The 19130-nt window shown below is 44.0% G+C and overlaps 3 protein-coding genes across 11 annotated transcripts in view; 1 reads left to right on the plus strand and 2 right to left on the minus strand.

Annotated features, from left to right (window-relative positions):
• The window catches only part of AKIP1 (A-kinase interacting protein 1), a 338621-nt gene that overhangs the window by 238708 nt on the left and 80783 nt on the right, over nt 1–19130 (minus strand). The window lies entirely within an intron of this gene.
• Nucleotides 1–19130, minus strand: part of RPL27A (ribosomal protein L27a) — a 288193-nt gene that overhangs the window by 21778 nt on the left and 247285 nt on the right. The gene's annotated exons all lie outside the window — the stretch shown is intronic.
• The window catches only part of TRIM66 (tripartite motif containing 66), a 59125-nt gene continuing 41138 nt past the window's right edge, over nt 1144–19130 (plus strand). For 3 of the 8 annotated variants that reach the window (XM_015114925.3, XM_077963470.1, XM_077963472.1), the window contains exon 1: nt 13195–13233. Coding sequence is in view for 2 of the 8 variants with exons in the window: in XM_077963468.1 (XP_077819594.1) it covers nt 13945–14065 (121 nt within the window). In the remaining 6 variants the exon portion in view is untranslated. Of the gene's footprint in view, nt 1320–13194; nt 13348–13372; nt 14066–19130 lie in introns of those variants that run through there. The other 5 variants (XM_077963469.1, XM_077963468.1, XM_077963467.1 and 2 more) reach the window with 5 other exon arrangements.

The raw sequence follows: 19130 nt of genomic DNA on the forward strand, positions 1-19130 counted from the left end.
GACCCAACCTCTCTAAGCCTCTTTCCTCAGCCTGTCCCTCTTGGTTTTATTTAATTTGTAAAAGTGTCTTAACCCCTTTGAAATACAGTATGTAAAGTGCCTGTCATAAACTTGTCAATAATGCAGTTTTCTTCCTTTTTCCAAAATTAAAACTTAGGTCAAGCTTGCCTACCAATAAGGAGAGGCACAGGTCTGGGACACTTTTGAAGGGTTTGTTTGCCTTCAAACAAAAGCAGACACCTCCAGACTTTGTTTTCCACGGCAGAGATGGCTGGACTCTCTTTTTGGTCCCAGGTGAGGAACTGTGGCTGAGGCATGAGCCTCCAGCTCTGGGGAGGAACATGGCCTGGACTTTTGAGGCCTTGTTCTCCGAGGCCCCTCTGGCCTGTACAAGATTTTTTTCTGCCCAAAAGAAATAGATCACTCTGCTTTGTGCTTCACTTACAGGGAGTGGAGCTGGCTCGCTCTACACGCTGCTTCTCACCTTAGCATATCAGTGGAAAAGCCCTGGTTCTGGGCATAGGCATGGCTGTGGACATGGGCATGAGCTTTATGGGGCTGCCATTAGTTGGCCAGAAACCCTGCCCTAAGAGTGGACAGATTGAGGCCGTGGTAATGACCTGGTCATTGTGCCCTCACGACCTGCCAGGTGTGGGCCCTCGTCTCCTATCCTGCCAGCATTTGCTCTGTAAGGACTGCTTCCAGGGCTTGATACAGGAGCTAGGGCAGATTGCCAAGGCTCATGAGACTGTTGCAGATGGTAAGTACAAAGGACCACAAGTTCACTTCCCACTACATAACAGGTCTCTTCCTGTTTCATAGGAACTGAATTTCAGGTGTAGAAAGAATCAGAATTTAAATGCCCAAGGGACACTCATTGCTGAAAGCAATCTTTGGGGGAATCTGTGAGACAGAGCGAATCCTCTTGATGCCTAATATATCTGTTTTGTAAGCTGGAACTTTTCATGTTTGGGATTTCCTTAAATTGGTGGCAGACTAAGAAGCCTGGGAAGGTTTTGATTCAAAGTTTGGCTGCCTTCCCAGATGCAGAGGAGGTGTTCTGACTCACTAAAACTCCAAGGCAGAGAGAGAATGACTGGCCTCCTAGGATTAGTCAGGAACAGATTTTGAATAGAATCATACTGACTAGTGAACTATTCAGTATTTAAGCTGCTGCCCAGCAGGGAGGAGCCTGTGTCTTGCTCCAGAATGTCACGTTTCCTAGGAAACAGTCTCATTGGGAACTGTGCAGTCACTGGAGATGGGAACCGCGTGCCTTCATTTTACTATTCTAGCACAGGACATGTCACAGAGGCACAGTGAGTATCCATTGAATGAAATTATGCAGTGAGAAAGTCAAATAAGTTAGCAACACTTAGAAATATTGTGTTGATCTTTTCTGTTTGTTTTGTTCTCTGCAGTATTTCCCAAGTGATTTGAAACATGAATCTAGGCTCTCTGTGAGGCATTATAGCACTAGTTAAAAATGGGGACTTCCAAAGTGCTGGGATGACAGGCGTGAGCCACCGCACCTGGCCCACACTCTTAATTAGTGAAATGTTCTCAAGCTGGTCCACACACATATTTTCATGAGTTCTGTCCAATAATTTTTTAAAACGAGTGTTTCATTGTGATAATAAAGTTTTAAAAAGTGTTGTCTGGATTATCTACATATTTAAGCCCTCTGAACCCATGTGCAAGCTATCTTGCCTCTCAGAGTCTGCTGAGAGTTTGGAGTACAGGAGAGAGATGATCTATTTTGATTTTTTTACATTAATATATGATTTTTAAACATAAACTTAGTTTTTCCTTAATCTTAATTTTAATTAACAAATCTTATTCTCTTTATAAGTGGCATAAATTTTAACAATGCCATTTAAAGGGCCTTTGATTAATATGTGAACTTATTTACAAATTTTGTTAATATTGGCTTTTATAAAATAAAATGTAATTTATATTCTTTGTAAGTACTCCAGTTATCTAGCAAATAGGCATTCCTAATTACTTAAAGAACTCTTGAAAATCCAGTGAGTTAAATGTATAAATATGGTGAATCACAAATATATCTTAAAAGTTCCAGCATTATAGAAAACCAAATACTTCATGTTCTCACTTATAAGTGGGAACTGAAGATTGAGTACATATGGACACAGAGATGGGGATAGCAGATACTGGGACCTACTTGAGGGTGGAGGGTGGGAGGAGAGTGAGGGTCAAAAAACTACATATCAGGCCTTGTGCGGTGGCTCATGCCTATAATCCTAGCACTTTGGGAGGCTGAGGTGGGCAGATCATCTGAGGTCAGGAGTTCGAGACCAGCCTGGGCAACATGGTGAAACCCCGTCTGTACTAAAAATGCAAAAATTAGCTGGACATGGTGGCACGTGCCTATAGTCCCAGCTACTTGGGAGGCTGAGGCATGAGAATCACTTGAACCCAGGAGGTGGAAGTTGCAATGAGCCAAGATCACACCACTGCATGCCAGCCTGGGTGACAGAGTGAGACTTTGTCTCAAAAAAAAAAAAAAAAAAAAATCAAAACAAGACAAAACAAAAAACTACCCATCAGGTACTGTGATTATTACCTGGGTGATGAAATAATCTATACACCAAACCCCCCATGACACACAATGTACCTATATAACAAACCTAAGTATGTACCCCTGAACCTAAAATAAAACTTAAAAGAAACAAATGAGGTGGTCAGGTTTGGTTCAGTTCCAGTGCCGAAGGGCAGAGGAGAGGGTTGATTTCTATGTTAGTGCCTCAGGCTTCATGCTGTGTTACTTAACAATCTTTGATCCTGGCCCCACAGCCCTTGGACAGACCTGGCGCCTGAGTGATAGGTGGCTGCCATTGGGGGCTGTGAATAAAATCCCAAAAAGAGGGTTTTTTTTGTTTGTTTGTTTTGTTTTTTTGTTTTTTTGTTTTTTGAGACAGTGTCTCGCTCTGTCGCCCAGGCTGGAGTGCAGTGGTGCGATCTCGGCTCACTGCAGCCTCTGCCTCCTGAGGTCAAGTGATTCTTCTGCCTCAGCCTCCCAAATAGCTGGGACTACAGGCACGTGCCACCACACCCAGCTAATTTTTGTATTTTTAGTAGAGACAGGGTTTCACCATGTTGGCCAGGCTGGTTTTGAACTCCTGACCTCAAGTGACCTGCCTGCCTCGGCCTCCCAAAGTGCTGGGATTACAGGCGTGAGCCACTGCACATGGTCCTAAAGGAGTTTTGTTAAAATCATGTTGGACAATGAGGATGCAAGGTATTCGGTACCATTGATTTCAGCAGTATTGACAGTATGAAGGATGGTGCCTGTGACTTTACCATAATTCTTCAGTAATGGTAAATAGCACTGTTGGTATTAGCAGCAATAGGAGATGGCAGTCTCAATACATCAACATAAGGCAGTCTGTGCTTTGGACCAAATGACATTGGGCCTCTGCAGCAGTGGTGGCACCTTTTGCTAGCTTTGGTGATGGTGCCCTTCCTGACTATAGGGATTTAAAGATAGTCACAATACTTTTCTGCCACCCATCCCACCAAGAGGTGAAGTCTATTTCTGTTTCCCCTGAATCTGTATTGGTCCTATGACTTACTTTAACCACTGGAATGTGGCAGAAATATTGCTGTGTAACTTCAAAAGCTGGGCCTCAGGAGATCTGCAATGTCTAAGTTTGCTGGTTGGAATATGCCATCTTGGAATCCAGTCTCCATGCTGTGAGTAAGCCCAAGCAGTCACATGGAGAGTAGAACTGAGGTTTCTGCCTGACAACCAATACCAGTTGCTAGCCATGAGTGAGGCTGTTTTGGACTGGGCCATATCCCAGATGACATCACTGAAGCACAAGAACTACTCAGTCAACCCGTGAATCACTGAAAGTAATAAACTTCTGATGTTTTAAGCCATGAAAAAAAGGTTCCAGCATTGTTGGGTTAATATCTATAATATAAAAAGAACTCCTACAACTCAACAATAAAAAAAAAAAAGCCCTGATTTTAAAATGGGCAAAAGATTTGAATATACATTTCTCCAAAGATGAAGTACAAATAACCAATAAGCCCAAGAAAAAATACTCAACATCACTAATCACTAGGGAAATGCAAATCAAAACCATGATGAGAAACCACCTCATGCCTATTAGGATGGCTATCAAACAAACCAAAAAAAATCGCAGAAAATAATAGATGTTGACAAGAATGTAGAGAAATTGGAATACTTGTGCACTGTTGGAGGGAATATAATACAGTGTGGCTGCTGTGGAAAATATGGTAGTTCCACAGAAAATTAAAAATCAAATTATCATATGATCCAGTAATTCCACTTTTGGATATATGCTTAAAAGAATTTAAAGTAGGGACTTGAAGAGATATTTGTACACTCATGTTTCTAGCAGCATTATTTGCAATAGCCAAAAGGTAGAAGTAACCCAAGTGTTAATCAACAAATGAATGGATAAACAAAATGTAGTATGTACATATAGTGGAATATTATTCAGCTTTAATAAGGAAGGAAGTTCTGACACATGCTACAACATGGATGAAGCTTTAGGACATTATGCTAAATGAGGTAAGCCTGTTATAAAAGGGCAAGTACTGTATGATTCCAGTTACGTGAGATATTTAGAGTAGTTACGTGAGATATTTAGATATTTAGAGATATTAGCTTCATAGAGATAGAAACTAGAAAGGTGATTTCTAGGGACTGGGGGAATGGGGAGTTGTCGTTTGATGGGTATAGAGTTTCAGTTTGCCCATTTTTTTAATGGGGTTATCATTTGTTATTGTCGAATTGTAGAAGTTCCTTACACATTCTGGATACCTATCTCTTATTAGATATATGATTTGCAAATATTTTCTCCCATTCCGTGAGTTGCTTTTTCATTCTGTTGATAGTGTCCTGGGATGCACAAAGTTTTAAATTTTCATGAAGTCCAACTTATCTATGTTTTTTATTGTTGTTGTCTGTGCTTTTGGTGTCACATTCAAGAAATCATTGCCAAATCCAATGTCACAAATATTTTCCCCTTTGTTTTCTTCTAGGAGTTTTATAGTTTTAGCTCTTAAGTTCAGGTCTTTGATCTCACTTAAGGTTTTTAACGTGAACGAATTATGCATGTGTCAAGGCTGTGTGACTCTAAAAGGAGAACATTAAATTAATATATATAGGCTGGGTGCTGTGGTGGCTCACGCCTGTAATCCCAGCACTTTGAGAGGCCAAGGCAGGTGGATCACCTGAGGTCAGGAGTTCAAGACCAGCCTGGCTAACATGGCGAAACCCTGTCTCTACTAAAAATACAAAAAAAAAAGTTGCTGAGTTTGATGGCAGGTGCCAGTGGTGGCAGACACTAGCTACTCGGGAGGCTCAGGCAGGAGAACCACTTGAACCCAGGAAGTGGAGGTTGCAGTGAGCTGAAATCGCACCACTACACTCCAGCCTGGGTGACAGAGTGAGACTCCATCTGTCTCTCTTTATATATATGACAGTTACCTGGATCATAATATTTGTTGCCGAGTTATTCTAATTGCAATGAAGAATAAAAACCAAAAGCTTTGGTGTCAGTATATTTGGCCATCTGAGTGTCATTCCTGATCTGCCTGCCATTACTAGTTGTGTAAAAACCAAGAGGTTTTTTTTTTTGCCTGTAAAATGAGGTTAATGGTGATAGTTACTAACTCATAGGACTGTTGTGAAGATTATATGAGGACATATACATAAAGCCTTCTGTACTATGCCTCATTTATAGAAAGTAAGAAATGTTAAAAAAAATGCTGTTATTAGAACTTAAGAAGATGTAAATAGGGGAAAAAAGCCTGTTAGATGGAAACATGCTTAATTTGGAACCAGAGAGGCAGTTTCTCATATAATATGTGTACTATGTGGCATCTTATATTCCTTTCTTTTTTTTTTTTTTTTTTTTTTGGAGGCGGAGTTTTGCTCTTGTTGCCCAGATTGGAGGGCAATGGCGTGATCTTGGCTCACTGGAACCTCCGCCTCCCGGGTTCGAGCAATTCTCCTCCCTCAGCCTCCCGAGTAGCTAGAATTACAGGTGCCAACCACCATGCCCGGCTAATTTTTTTTATTTTTAGTAAAGACGGGATTTCGCCATATTGGCCAGGCTGGTCTGGAACTCCTGACCTCTGGTGATCCGCCCACCTCAGCCTCCCCAAGTGCGGGGATTACAGGAGTGAGCCACTGTGTCTGGCTTCTTATATTCTTTAGTAGGTCTGATGGTCTGGCTAGGCCATGGTTACCTTCCACATTTGCATTTATGGGTAAAAAGTTGAATAAACTTCCTCTTTTTTTATTTTTTTGAGACGGAGTCTTGCTCTGTTATCCAGGCTGGAGTGCAGTGGTGAGATCTTGGCTCACTGCAAGCTCTGCCTCCCGGGTTCATGCCTTTCTCCTGCCTCAGCCTCCCGAGTAGCTGGGACTACAGGCGCCCGCCACCACACCTGGCTAATTTTTTTGTATTTTTTAGTAGAGACAGGGTTTCACCGTGTTAGCCAGGATGATCTCGATCTCCTGATTAATGATCTGCCCGCCTCGGCCTCCCAAAGTGCTGGGATTACAGGTGTGAGCCACCACGTCTGGCCTAACTTCCTCTTTATTACTTGGAACTATTAAGAGGACCCTATGTGGTGTGGTATTTGTTGGTTTGTATGTCTGTCTCTCCCTCATGGATATTTATTGACTACTATGTGCCAGGCTGTATGGCATTTAGGGTACAGAGATGAAAAGACAGAGCCCGCCGGGCGCAGTGGCTCAAGCCTGTAATCCCAGCACTTTGGGAGGCCGAGACGGGCGGATCATGAGGTCAGGAGATCGAGACCATCCTGGCTAACCCAGTGAAACCCCGTGTCTACTAAAAAATACAAAAAATTAGCCGGGCGTGGTGGCGGGCGCCTGTAGTCCCAGCTACGCGGTAGGCTGAGGCAGGAGAATGGCTTGAACCCAGGAGGCGGAGCTTGCAGTGAGCTGAGATCAGGCCACTGCACTCCAGCCTGGGCGACGCAGCGAGACTCCGTCTCAAAAAAAAAAAAAAAAGAAAAAAAAAAAAAAAAAGAAAAGACAGAGCCCTTGACTTCAAGGAGCTCATAGTCTATGAATGACAGCCAGATAAACAGGTGATAATAATACAGTGAGGAGCAGATTGTTTAAAGTTCAAGTAAAGGATCAATAACTCTGGTAAGTTCTCCATGTACTAGGACTGGCAGATATCAGTTGCCCACTGAATATTTTCTGAAGGATCAAAAGAATGGCTCCCAAATCAGCTGTCTGATGAAAGGCAGAGCTGTCACCTATCTCTGGCCCAGCCTAGTGAAATACCCAATACCTGAACTTAGATTTCTGGTCTGTAGTTTGAGAAGCCATGTTTGGAGAGAGTTTTTAGTAAAGTCACTTTGTCCAGCAGAGTAGGAACACGGGCTTTCCGGAAAGTTTATCCTCTTTCTGTGAATCTGGGCAGAAATCTGTATTTTTTTTTTTTTTTTTTTTAAAGTAAAATGTGGGAGCCGGTAGAGGGATGGCAGGGGAGGCGGATAGAGGCTGAGGAATAAACAGTTTCCTAGCTTCAATGCCTCCAACCGGATGGAGCCACACTGCATGGGGCCAAGTTCATTTCTGTAAACCTGTTTCTCCTGCTTCCTGGGCAGAGCCGAGCAGTTGCTATGTTGAATGGAAGAAGGGCTGTGCCTGGGCTCAGGGTCTGTCGATCTGGTTTTTGGCTCTAGTTCCTCCCCAGGCCTGTACTCCTGCTCTGGGGCTTGGAACTGAGGGGATAGCATGAGGTAGGCATCTTCCTATTCATCCAGATGGTGCCTTTCAGGTCTGTAACCCTGCAACCCAACACAGAACATGATGCAGGAGAGGAGGTCTTAAGTGAATATTTATTGAATAAATGACTTAATTAATAAAGCCTGGGTAGAAGGCTTTTTTCACTTGGTGATACAGTCCCTTTTTGTCCTTCAAGTGGGAGGTACAAAACACATTTATCAAGCACTTAACTGGTTGGCAGACACTGTAGAGGCATTATCTTTTGTAAACTCCATAGCAGCCTTATAAAGGGGGTATTAGTACTCCCATTTTATAGATGAAAAATATGGGGATAGGATACTTATAGACAACTACTTGGGATATTTATTAACAACTACTGCCTGGTAAGGTCAAATTCAGGTTCACCTGTCTTCAAAGCTTGTGATCAACATCGTGGCACTTTGCTCAGGGGGAGAGTCCACACTCAGTTAGAATACCAAACTGATGAGGAGATTCCATGGAGAATCTTTGAAGAAAGAACAAACTCTGCAGCCTGAGCCAGCAAATATAAATATTTTTTAATTAAAAAAGTTTTTAACTGACATGTAAAACTATGTATTTACAGTGTACAACATGATGTTTTGAAGTATAAATACATTGCAGAATGACTAAATCTAGCCAGTTAACATACACATCACCTCACATAATTATCATTTTGGTGGTGAGAACACTTTACATCCATTCTCCTGGCATCTTTCAAGCATACAATATATTATTAACCACACTTATCATGCAGTACAATTAATCTCTTGAACTTATTCCTGCTATCTAACTTGGATTTTTGTATCCTTTGACCAACATCTCCCTAACTACCCTTGCCCCCTGCCAACGACTCTAGACCCTGGTAGCTGCTTTTATACTGTCCACTTTTATGAGATCAGTTTTTTTAGATTCCACATGAGTGAGCTTATACAGTATTTGTCTTTCTGTGCCTGGCTTATTTCACTTACAATGTGCTGTAGATACAACCATGTTGTCACAAATGACAGGTTTTCCTCTTCTTTTTTTTTTTTTTTTTTTTTACTGGTTGAATAGTATAGTGTGTATATATATATATATCACATTTTCTTTATCCATTCATCAGTAGACACAGGTTGATTCCCTGTCCTAGCTATTGTGAATAATACAGCTATGAACATGGGAGTGCAGGTATGTCTCTGACATGCTGATTTCATTTTCTTTGGAAATACAGTAGTCCCCCTGCATCCAAGGTTTTGCTTTTCAAGTTTTTAGTTACTCACGGCCTGAAAATATTAAGAGATTTTGTGGGGGGTGGAGGGGGAAAGACAGAGAGAGAGCGAGCGAGCACAGAGGCTGCATTCATGTTGTTTTTATTACAGTATATTCTTATAATTGTTCTATTTTATTATTAGTTATTGTTAATCTCTTACTTTGCCTAATTTACAAATTAAACTTTATCATAGCTATGTATGCACAGGAAAAATATTGTGTATATAGGGTTTGGTACTATTCACTGTTTCAGGCATCTTGGAATGTACCCTCCATGAATAAGGGGGGACTACTGTATACTCAGTATTTGAATTGCTGGATCAAGCGCAAATCTTTAATTAATACAGCCACAGCTGAGTTGAGATTCTCCCCAGCAACTAGAAAAATGGGTCTGCATCACCTCTCAGGCACTGAGGAGACCAGCTGGGCAAGATCTTCAAAAGCTAATGATGGAGACCAGAGCAAAGTTAGGAGTGTGGTGAGAATATAGTGGCTTAGCCATGCAGTGCGATGGCTGGGTACAGAAATGCCAGCTATTGAAATTGGATTTTCTCAGTCAATGAGAATATCTACTTGGGGCTATTTGCTTTTGTGGCTAATTAAAAATGGTCCCAGGTCAAATTCTATCTGGAAAGTTGGCCATTGAGTACCAAAATGATACTTTAAGTAAATGTAGTAAGCTCTGAAGGGAGCTAACATCCCTGAAACTAACTCTTACCATATGCTGGCTCTGTCTTCAGGGTTCTCAGGGTTGCTGTGGTTTTATTTGTCATTTTAGGAAAGGGAAGAGGGAATTAATTGGATATTTCCTTCCCCATGCGAGGAAAAGGAACAGTACTTATTTTTTCTCTTCAAATCAATTAAAAGACAAATCATGGCTGGAAGACTTTGATACTGAGATGCAGATTCCAGAATCTACTTGTTTAGTATCTTATTTTTCCCATTTTCAAAGTTGGGGATGTAGCTGGAAGTCACAGACCCTAGAGCTCACCTGGACTCTAGCACTAATAGACTGGGCAATCCTAGGCCCTTTCTGGCTTTCAGGGCTAGACCTAATGAGATTTAACAACACCAAATTACTACTGTAGCCCCATGCTTCTTGAAGCTAGTGAAGGGTGACAGCATCCCCCAAACACTACTAATGCTGAAAGGAGGAGCAATCACGGTCCCTCGTTGGACAGGCCTTGGGACTTTAGGAATATCCAAAGAGAGGGAACTGATGCAAGATGCTACAACCTTAGAGTCAGAGAGGGAAATGATGCTTATTTTAATGAGCAGCTCAGCTGGAGGGGCTCTGATGGTCTTGGGTGGGAATGGGAGGCAGGGGGTGAGATCTCAGCTATAGGAGCCTGGGAGGTGGGTGACTATTCTTTGCTCATTCCAGGTGCTGCAGTGTGTCCAGCCTTTTGAGGTCTGTTGTGGGCAGTGACTCAAGTCTCCCAGGTGGAGGGCAGACTACTGAGCTGGGTGTGCAGCAGGTATAGAAGCTGAAGCCCGGAGCCCTATCAGTGGAGTGGCTTTTTAGTTCATGAACAGTTTCCTTACCTTAATTAGCTCTCTAGGGCCCTGGGAGTAGCACTGGCACTCCAGAACAGGACCCATTACTGGGAGAGCAATTCCCCCAGTAATGGAAAGGAGGCAGGCTGTGTTTTGAGGGAGGTGCTTGCTGCTGCCAGTGCTGCTTGGAACTAGATTTGCTGAGGGAACAGATTTGCTGAGGGAGGGAGCTCGAGATGGCTGTGATGGATGGATGAGATCTTCGAGGGGCCTCTTGTCTGCTGGAACTTTCTGATTTAAGGGGGAGCAGTTAAGGTTGAGTGCTGTGGAGGCCAGGAGGCAGGGAAGGCCCTTAAACTCCAACCCCTCACTGCATAGATGAAGCATCAGGAGTCCAGGAAGGGCTAGGATCCTGCTGAAAACCACATGATCGGTCACTTGCAGAGCCAGGAAAAAAACCCAACTCCCTTGCCTGACAGTCCAGGGCTTTCCTGGACTTGAGGGCCAGTAGAAACTACATACCCAGAATAGGATGCTGCCCTTTGTTCCCCAACTCTGTCTCTCTCTCCAGGCCCAGCTGGAAAAGGGATCAGTGGCTTAGCATGGAGCATGTCAGTGCATCAGTTTTTGCACTGACTAAGATTTGGGATGAAAATAGACAGAGGTGCTACCTGGGTCAGTGAGGGTCTATCAAATGAAATGAGCCCAGACTTCATCCTACCTGTACTTTTTGCATTATACTGTGGGTACTTTCTTGGCACAGAAAGCCTGTTTCACAGCCAGGTGGTTCCTAGGAGCATGGGCTCTGAAGGCTATGGATCATGCATCCATCTCCAGCCCCAGCCAGTCACCTGGCTTTCATAGCCAGATTCTGACTCTTGGCTCAGATTGGCTGTCTGGCTCTTCCTCACAGTCCCTGGATACCTGCCTGACCTCAGCTTATTCCCTATTCTTTCCAATAGTGATATTTTTCCTGACCTCACTTCACTTATTGCCACTGTGGTTATGCTCTAGCTTTGACCCTGATCACTCCCTCTGACTCCGGGACTGCACTTCTAGCTACCCAAAGGCTTCCAGTTGCTTGCAGTTTAAAATGGATACTTAGCACTTGAGGAGGCCAAGAGGGGAGGATCTCTTGAGGTCAGGAGTTCAAAACCAGCCTGGGCAACAGAGTAAGGCCCTGTCTCTACAAAAAATAGAAAATGAAAAATAAATTAGCTGGGTGCACATCTGTAGTTGTAGTCCCAGCTGCTTGGGAGGCTGAGGCTGCAGTGAGCCATAATCATGCCACCACACTCCAGCCCGAGTGGCAGAATGAAACGCTGTCTCAAAATAAACAAAAAAAACCAAAGACAAACAAACAAGAAAAAAACAAATTCATACTGGCCCAGTGAGAAGAACGACTGGAGGAGATAGGACTGGATACAGGAAGACCTGCTGTACTACTGCAGTTGTCCAGGCCATTGGTTCCTGATTGCTGGGCTTTGAACCAGTGCTGGTCTGAATGCCTAAGAATTGTTTGTGATGCTTGCTAAAAATACAGATTCCCAGTCCCACATCCCCACACAAAAGATTTGGGTTTGGTAGATTCAGAATTTCTAACAAGCTCTCCAGATTTGGGCATCACTGGTCCAGGCAAGGCAGAATGAAGCCTGATCTTAAGAGGGCAAGGAGGCCGGGCGCGGTGGCTCACGCCTGTAATCCCTGCACTTTGGGAGGCCGAGGCGGGCGGATCACGAGGTCAGGAGATCGAGACCATCCTGGCTAACACGGTGAAACCCCGTCTCTACTAAAATACAAAAAATTAGCCGGGCGCGGTGGCGGGCGCCTGTAGTCCCAGCTACTCGGAGGCTGAGGCAGGAGAATGGCCAGAACCCGGGAGGCGGAGCTTGCAGTGAGCCGAGATGGTGCCACGGCACTCCAGCCTGGGCGACAGAGTGAAGACTCCGCCTCAAAAAAAAAAAAAAAAAAAAAAAGGGCAAGGATGCCAGAGAAAGGAAGGCATAGATAACATGGGATTTGGCCACTGCTCTCTTCCTCCTGTTACCTACCTCTGTTCATGACAGCCCTCCACTTGACTCTTTGTTCTTCACACACTACCACTAGCCCCAACATCCTAATTTGCTTATGTCCTGTCAGTTCTCTTTGAAATGAGTCTTCTGTTGCTTTTTTCCATTTCTACCCTCATTTAGGGTCCCATTAATGCTCAACTACCCTGACCTCCCTGTGTCCAGTCCATCAAGATAATCATAAAGCCCAGCTCAGTCACTCTCCAGAAGCTTTTTGGGCTGCCTTTTATTTTAGGATGAAGGTCAAGCTCTTGAGCTTAGCATTCAGTTTCCTTCAGGAGCTTACTCTCCTGCCAGTCTTTCCAAGCATATCCCTGCCACTCCCCCTCATCTGGTTGCTCTGTGCTTTTGAAATTGTGCTGTACTTGTAGCCTTGCCCCATCCTAATGTCTCCTCCAGTCAACCCTGTTCATCCTTCCCTTTTTTCCTCTCTGCTTGTGTGTGACTGGATCTTCCTGGTGGGTAGAGTTAGCTGCCAAGGGAGAACCCCCACGACCTTTTTGCATCATAAATGTGTGTCTTCTCCATCCGAAGTCCTAATCCTCTGCTTGTGACGGACAATTGGTCACTATGGCAACTGACTGTGACGTCACAGGATAAGGACTTCAGGTGAAGTGGCAGGAGCAGGTGAGTATGTAGGAGACAGATTTCAATGTCTGTTGAAGGCCCCCCCACACCCTCCTTCAGTGCCGGGGGCATGGAGGGATATCTTGGGCTCCTGCTGTTTTTTAAAATGATGCGGTGAGAGTGTGTGCCTGGCATCTGCGTGCTGCAGCAGTGTGGGGCTGACAGAGTGTGTCAACTTGAGCTCTGGCTGTGCAGGCACCGCTGCTGCGTGAGCCTGTTATTCCATTCTGGATTGCTATTTTGATACCCAGATTGCATCATTCTTCCTACGTATAAACAGGGGGTCCCCAGGGCCCTGCAGCTACTCACTTCTCCACCAACACTGTTGTTGTGATGAGCTCTATTTAAATGAGCTGCCGGATCGGGGCAGGTTCCAGCCACACATGAGCACTGTCATTTTGGGGAACATGGAGGGCTGAAGGATTTTTGGATGGAGTCCTAAAAGGCTGAGAGTGCTGTCTCCCGAGCTGTGCAGAGAGCGACAGAGCTAGTTCCTGAAAGTTGAAAATGTCGTTTTCTTCCTTCTGAGCTTCTATTCCAAGGCACCCAGAGGATTAGGAAGGAGATGCAGCTAGGAAAAGAGTCGCCTCTTTGAGGTCTCCCTCTTGCTGTTCAGTTTGGGAAAATTGCTGCAGAGCCTTCAAGATAAACAGAAACAGGAGGAGTCAACCAAGCTCTTTCCTGCAGGAGTATCTCAGGTGAGCTAGAGAAATGCAGCCCCGGCTGAGGATGCGTCAGAGAAAGGAGAGGATCCAGGCTGCTCCCCTTACCCTATCCAGTATCCATTCCCGGAGGCTTAGGCCTTGCAGCCCGGCTGGCTACAGCATGCAGGGTGGGTGTTCCTGGGCGCTTGGTAAGCACCATCCTCTGGACCTGTGGTGGTCTCACCTGTCGCTCCTCTGACTTCTATCCCAGGTGTTGCTCTAATCACGGCATCAGGGCCACCGGTAAGCCTGCTGGCAGCTGGGGCAGAAGCAGTAGTCACTTTAGGGGTAACTTGGATAAAAATTTGTCTTTCTAGCAGGGACTGGGTATTTGGGGATGGGGTGCAACATGTTTCTTGAAGGTGGTGCTGCTCTGAGTGGTGGGTTGGAGGACGCCTTCAGGGGCTGTGTGGTGGGGGCCTTAGCTGGTGCTAAGTAGACTGGGGCCGCCCAGGGGTGGGAGGGCAGAACTGTTAGTGAGGATGTCCAGCCTGCCAGAGGATACAACTAGAGTGTTTTTTCTCATTGCTTAGCGTCTGACAGAGGCATAGGGAGGTAGAGAATCTTACCTGTGGCTACAGAGGTAATTAGGGACTGCTTAGTGGTTCACAGTATCACCTATGTTATACAAGGGCCATGTGATTTTAGCTAAGCTCCTCCCTGTCTTTGGGCCTCCATGTCATCATCTGCGTGGTGGGCAATTGCCTGGATGAACAGTGAAGCTCTGTCCAGCTTTGGGTCTACAGGTTGGAACTAGCAGAGGAGCATCAGGCTCCTCCAGTGGATGCTATTGCTCTGTTGGGATCAGAGCTTGGACCCCAGCTTCTAGTTGCCTGGAGCCCTGGGCAAGAGCTGTGGAATGAAGGGCTTCCTAACACTCAGAGGATTGCTTAGCATTGGTCTCAGGCTTGTGTGACGTATGTGTTCTCGCTTGGTGACCTAAGCTGACCCGATACCAGCTTTCTGAGACCTCTTTGGGATTTCTCTCCTCCCCTACCTCCCTGGTGTCCATGTTGCCTTGGCCCTGCTGTTCATGTCTGAAAGGTAGACTACCCAGTGTGGGCCCAACTTCCTTGCTGCCTCACTAAGGAGCACCTCTGGTGTCTGTGACTTCCTGATTCTGGAGACAGAAGCCCCACATCTCATGGGGGATAATCATGTGGACTTGGGGCCCTGTCTCTATATTTCTCAGAATCAGTGTTCTTGTATGTGAAATACAAGAGTAGGGCTGTCGTTTGAATAATAATTAACCAAATAAAATAGAAAAAAGCATGATATCTAAATAATATTTTATGTACAATGTGATTTAAATATGTATTTATAACTAAATTAATATTAAATATTGTTAAGTAGATGTTTGGTTATACACAGCTCTAAGAGTTGATATATACGCTCAGTGCATGTTCTAGGTCCCAGCAGCAGTCCTTGTAGTGCCAAACCTCAGGCTGCACTCTAGGTCTGCTTATGGGTCCTGCAGTTGAGCTGGGAGTCTGGCTCCCAACTCAGTGCCAATCCCCAGGTACAGGAGTATCAGGTCACTACCTGTCTGTTGGGAATCTGCCCTATTCTCTGCCAGAGGGGAACTACATCACAGCTGAATTCAGAGTCTTTCTTAACTTCTTAGTCTCTTTTTATTACTATTATTATTATACTTTAAGTTCTAGGGTACCGTGCAGGTTTGTTACATATGTATACATGTGCCATGTTGGTGTGCTGTACCTATTATTAAAACTCGTCATTTACATTAGGTAAATGACAAGTTAATGGGTGCAGCTGGGTGAGCATGCCTTTCTCAGTTGCATGATATAGGAGACAGCTATCAGGCTCAGCCACAGGGGAGGGGGTGCTCTCTCGTAGGTGCTGTGTCTCAAACTTGGTTGTACATTGTTTTCACCTGGGGAATTTTTTACACATGTAAAGTGCCTGGTTCAGAGAGTGGTGGTGTACAGATGACAATGTGTCCCACACCTCTCAAGGACCAGAAGTGTTTGTACTTGTGACAGATGGACTAAATGTCCTCCACTTTCAGAGCTGCTCTCCTAGGCTCCTAAGTTCTCAGGAGCACCTCTGGTGTCTGTGACTTCCTGATTCTGGAGGCAGAAGCCCCACATCTCATGGGGGATAATCATGTGGACTTGGGGCCCTGTCTCTATATTTCTCAGAATCAGTGTTCTTGTATGTGAAATACAAGAGTAGGGCTGTCGTTTGAATAATAATTAACCAAATAAAATGGAAAAAAGCATGATATCTAAATAATATTTTATGTACAATGTGATTTAAATATGTATTTATAACTAAATTAATATTAAATATTGTTAAGTAGATGTTTGGTTATACACAGCTCTAAGAGTTGATATATGCCAATTGTCTAACGTAAAACTTTACTTTGATATCTTCATTGAAAGATGGAGAATCTCTTTAAAAAAAATAAAAAGTCAAGGTTGACACAGCTTGATGGGGTTAGGGACCTTCTGAGGGAAGAGAAGAATTTCTGGACAAAGGTGTTGTGACACAAAGAGAGCGCATGTCCTTTGGGTCCACTCTGGGGCCTGCAGCCTCCCTGGGACAGTGCCTGCACCACTGTGATGATTCTCCATCTCTGCTCTTTGCTGCACAGCCCCTCTTGGAGGGCTAATCTCTTAAATCCAGGCTTTCTTTCAACTACAAGCTTGTTCCCTGACTTTCTGACAAGGATGATAGCCAGGGTGCTATTTGGCTCTCTGTTCCTTCCCATCTTGCCCAGGATAATATTTCTTTTTCTTTAATTTCTTTTTTAATTTTTAATTTTTTTTTTTTTTTTTTTTTGAGGCAGAGTCTCACTCTGTCACCCAGGCTGGAGTGCAGTGGCGCAATCACGGCTCACTGCAAGCTCCGCCTCCTAGCTTCAAGCAATTGTCCTGCCTTGGCCTCCCGAGGCTGGGATTACAGGGTGCTCCCCACCACGCCTGGCTAATTTTTGTGTTTTTAGTAGAGACTGGGTTTTGCTATATTGGCCAAGCTGGTCTCAAACTCCTGACCTCAGATGATCCTCCTGTCTTGGCATCCCAAAGTGTTGGGATTACAGGTGTGAGCCACCAGGTCTGGCTTCCAGGAGAAAAAAACGCCTGGCTGCTGTAGGCAGAGTAAATGGGTTGGATAATTTGTACTTCCCTACATTCCTATTCCCCTCATTTTAATGGTGTAGAAAGTAAGATAATTGCTTGAACCCAGGAGGCAGAGGTTGCAGTGAGCCGAGATTGTGCCACTGCAGTCCACCCTGGGTGACAGAGCGAAACTCCATCTCAAAAAAAAAGAAAAAAAAAAAAAGAAAAAAAAAAAAAAAGGAAATGCAGTCCTCATTTACCATCATCGACTAGATTCTTAGAAACTGTGATTTTAAGCAAAACAATGTACAGCAGGTCCTTAAGTAAACATCCTTTTGTTATAACATTGATGAAAAAAAAAAAAACAGTTTCATTTTACGTCATCATGCTTAAAGTTGACGTTTCCAAGAACCTATCAGTGAGGTTAAGTGAGGACTTACTCTATAATTCAATCTGCTAAAAACCAGGTAATATCCTTTAATACCAACTGTGGTTTATTTTTGTATACAGACATATGAACAGGTATTTGAAAGGCAATGTGATATTTGTTGTACTAGAAGGATGTTCAGGGTGCTGTGGGAACCCAGAAGAGGGACTAATTAACTAATCCTGGGGGAAATCAACCCTGCTTCTCAAAGGTGGAACATTTGAACAGGTATGAAAAGATGAATAGGAGTTTATCTGAAAAGGAGAGGGGCAAGAAAGAGTATTTCAGGAAGAGGAAACAGCATTTTTCACAGACACAGAGTCAGGCAAAAGTTTGGTGTATTCAAGAAATAGCAGAGATATTGGGCATGGCAAAAACACAGGGTGTATGGCAGGCAAAGCTAAAGATGAGATTAGAGAGAGGTAAGGTTAATTTGCAAAGGGCATTGAATGCCAAGCTGAGGACTTTGGCTTTAAGGCCAAGGGAGCAGAGGATGTGTGATGAGGCCTTCTTTGACCTATTAAGTTCTTTCTCTTTTTTCATTCTGCTCATGAGGCCATGTTACAGTGACTGATGTTTGGGCATCTGGTACCAGGGAAGTCTTGTGGATGTTGTTTTCAATGATTAGAGCAGCATTTCTGTCCTGGGCGTAGAGGAGGAGGCCTCCCCAGGGTGAACCAAGTGGAAGGGAGGGACAGTAGCCTTATTCCCCTGGATGATGTCACCTGTGGAGAGCATCCTTCTCCACCTCTGGCCTTTGTTCTTGACAGGCGGGAGAATATGCAGGACATTCCAGATGCAATCCTGTCATTAACACTCATGGCTCTGCAAAGACTCAGAAAGTTTTTCTTTCTTCCTTTTTTTTTTTTTTTTTGGTGGGGTGAGGGAGTATTAAACTATTATTTTTCATGATTTTGTGGATTTTGATTTTCCCGGGATGTATCAATTAGCTTTTACTGCATAACAAGCCACCTCTAAACTTGGTAGTTAAAATAACTAAACTTTATTTAGTTTATGATTCTACAGTTTGGCTGTTTGGGCTGGGATTCTCTGGGTAATTCTTCTGGTTTGGCCTGGGCTTAAATAATTATGACTGTGTTCACTCTTGCGTCTGTGTTCAGCTAGTGTGTTAGCTGGGGCTAGCTAGTCTATGATGGCCTCAGGTGGGATGCCTGAGACAACTGAGATCTCTCTCTGCATGCTCTCTCATCTTCCAGCAATCTCAATGCCAGGTTAGATTTTTCACATGGCAGTCTTAGAGTTCTAAGAACAAGAGCAGAATTATATAAGGCCACTGAGGCCTAGGCTTGGAGAACTTGTCACTTTTGCTGCATTCTGTTGGCCAAAGAAAGTCACAAGGTGAGCTTAGATTCAAAGGGTGAAGGGTCCTACCTCTTTTAAAAATTAAAAACTCATCACTGACTTGAAGCTCATGGAGAGTCTTACCTTTTGATGGTAGGATTTCAAGGGTATGGATGCAGGGAAGGGAAGAATTTGTGGCCATTTTTTGAATCTACCAGTCAAACTAACTTTCATCACCAGAGAGTTGATAATTGAGTTTATTGCATTACTGTGAATAGGATATGAGGAATCTTTTGACTCCAAAGTCAACATTCATGGAGGACCATGTGATTTCTGAAGTTTTATCTAATTTAATCTGCACAGCAACTCTTATTTTGCCTA

Source organism: Macaca mulatta, chromosome 14, assembly GCF_049350105.2.
Source record: "Macaca mulatta isolate MMU2019108-1 chromosome 14, T2T-MMU8v2.0, whole genome shotgun sequence".
NCBI lineage: Eukaryota > Metazoa > Chordata > Mammalia > Primates > Cercopithecidae > Macaca > Macaca mulatta.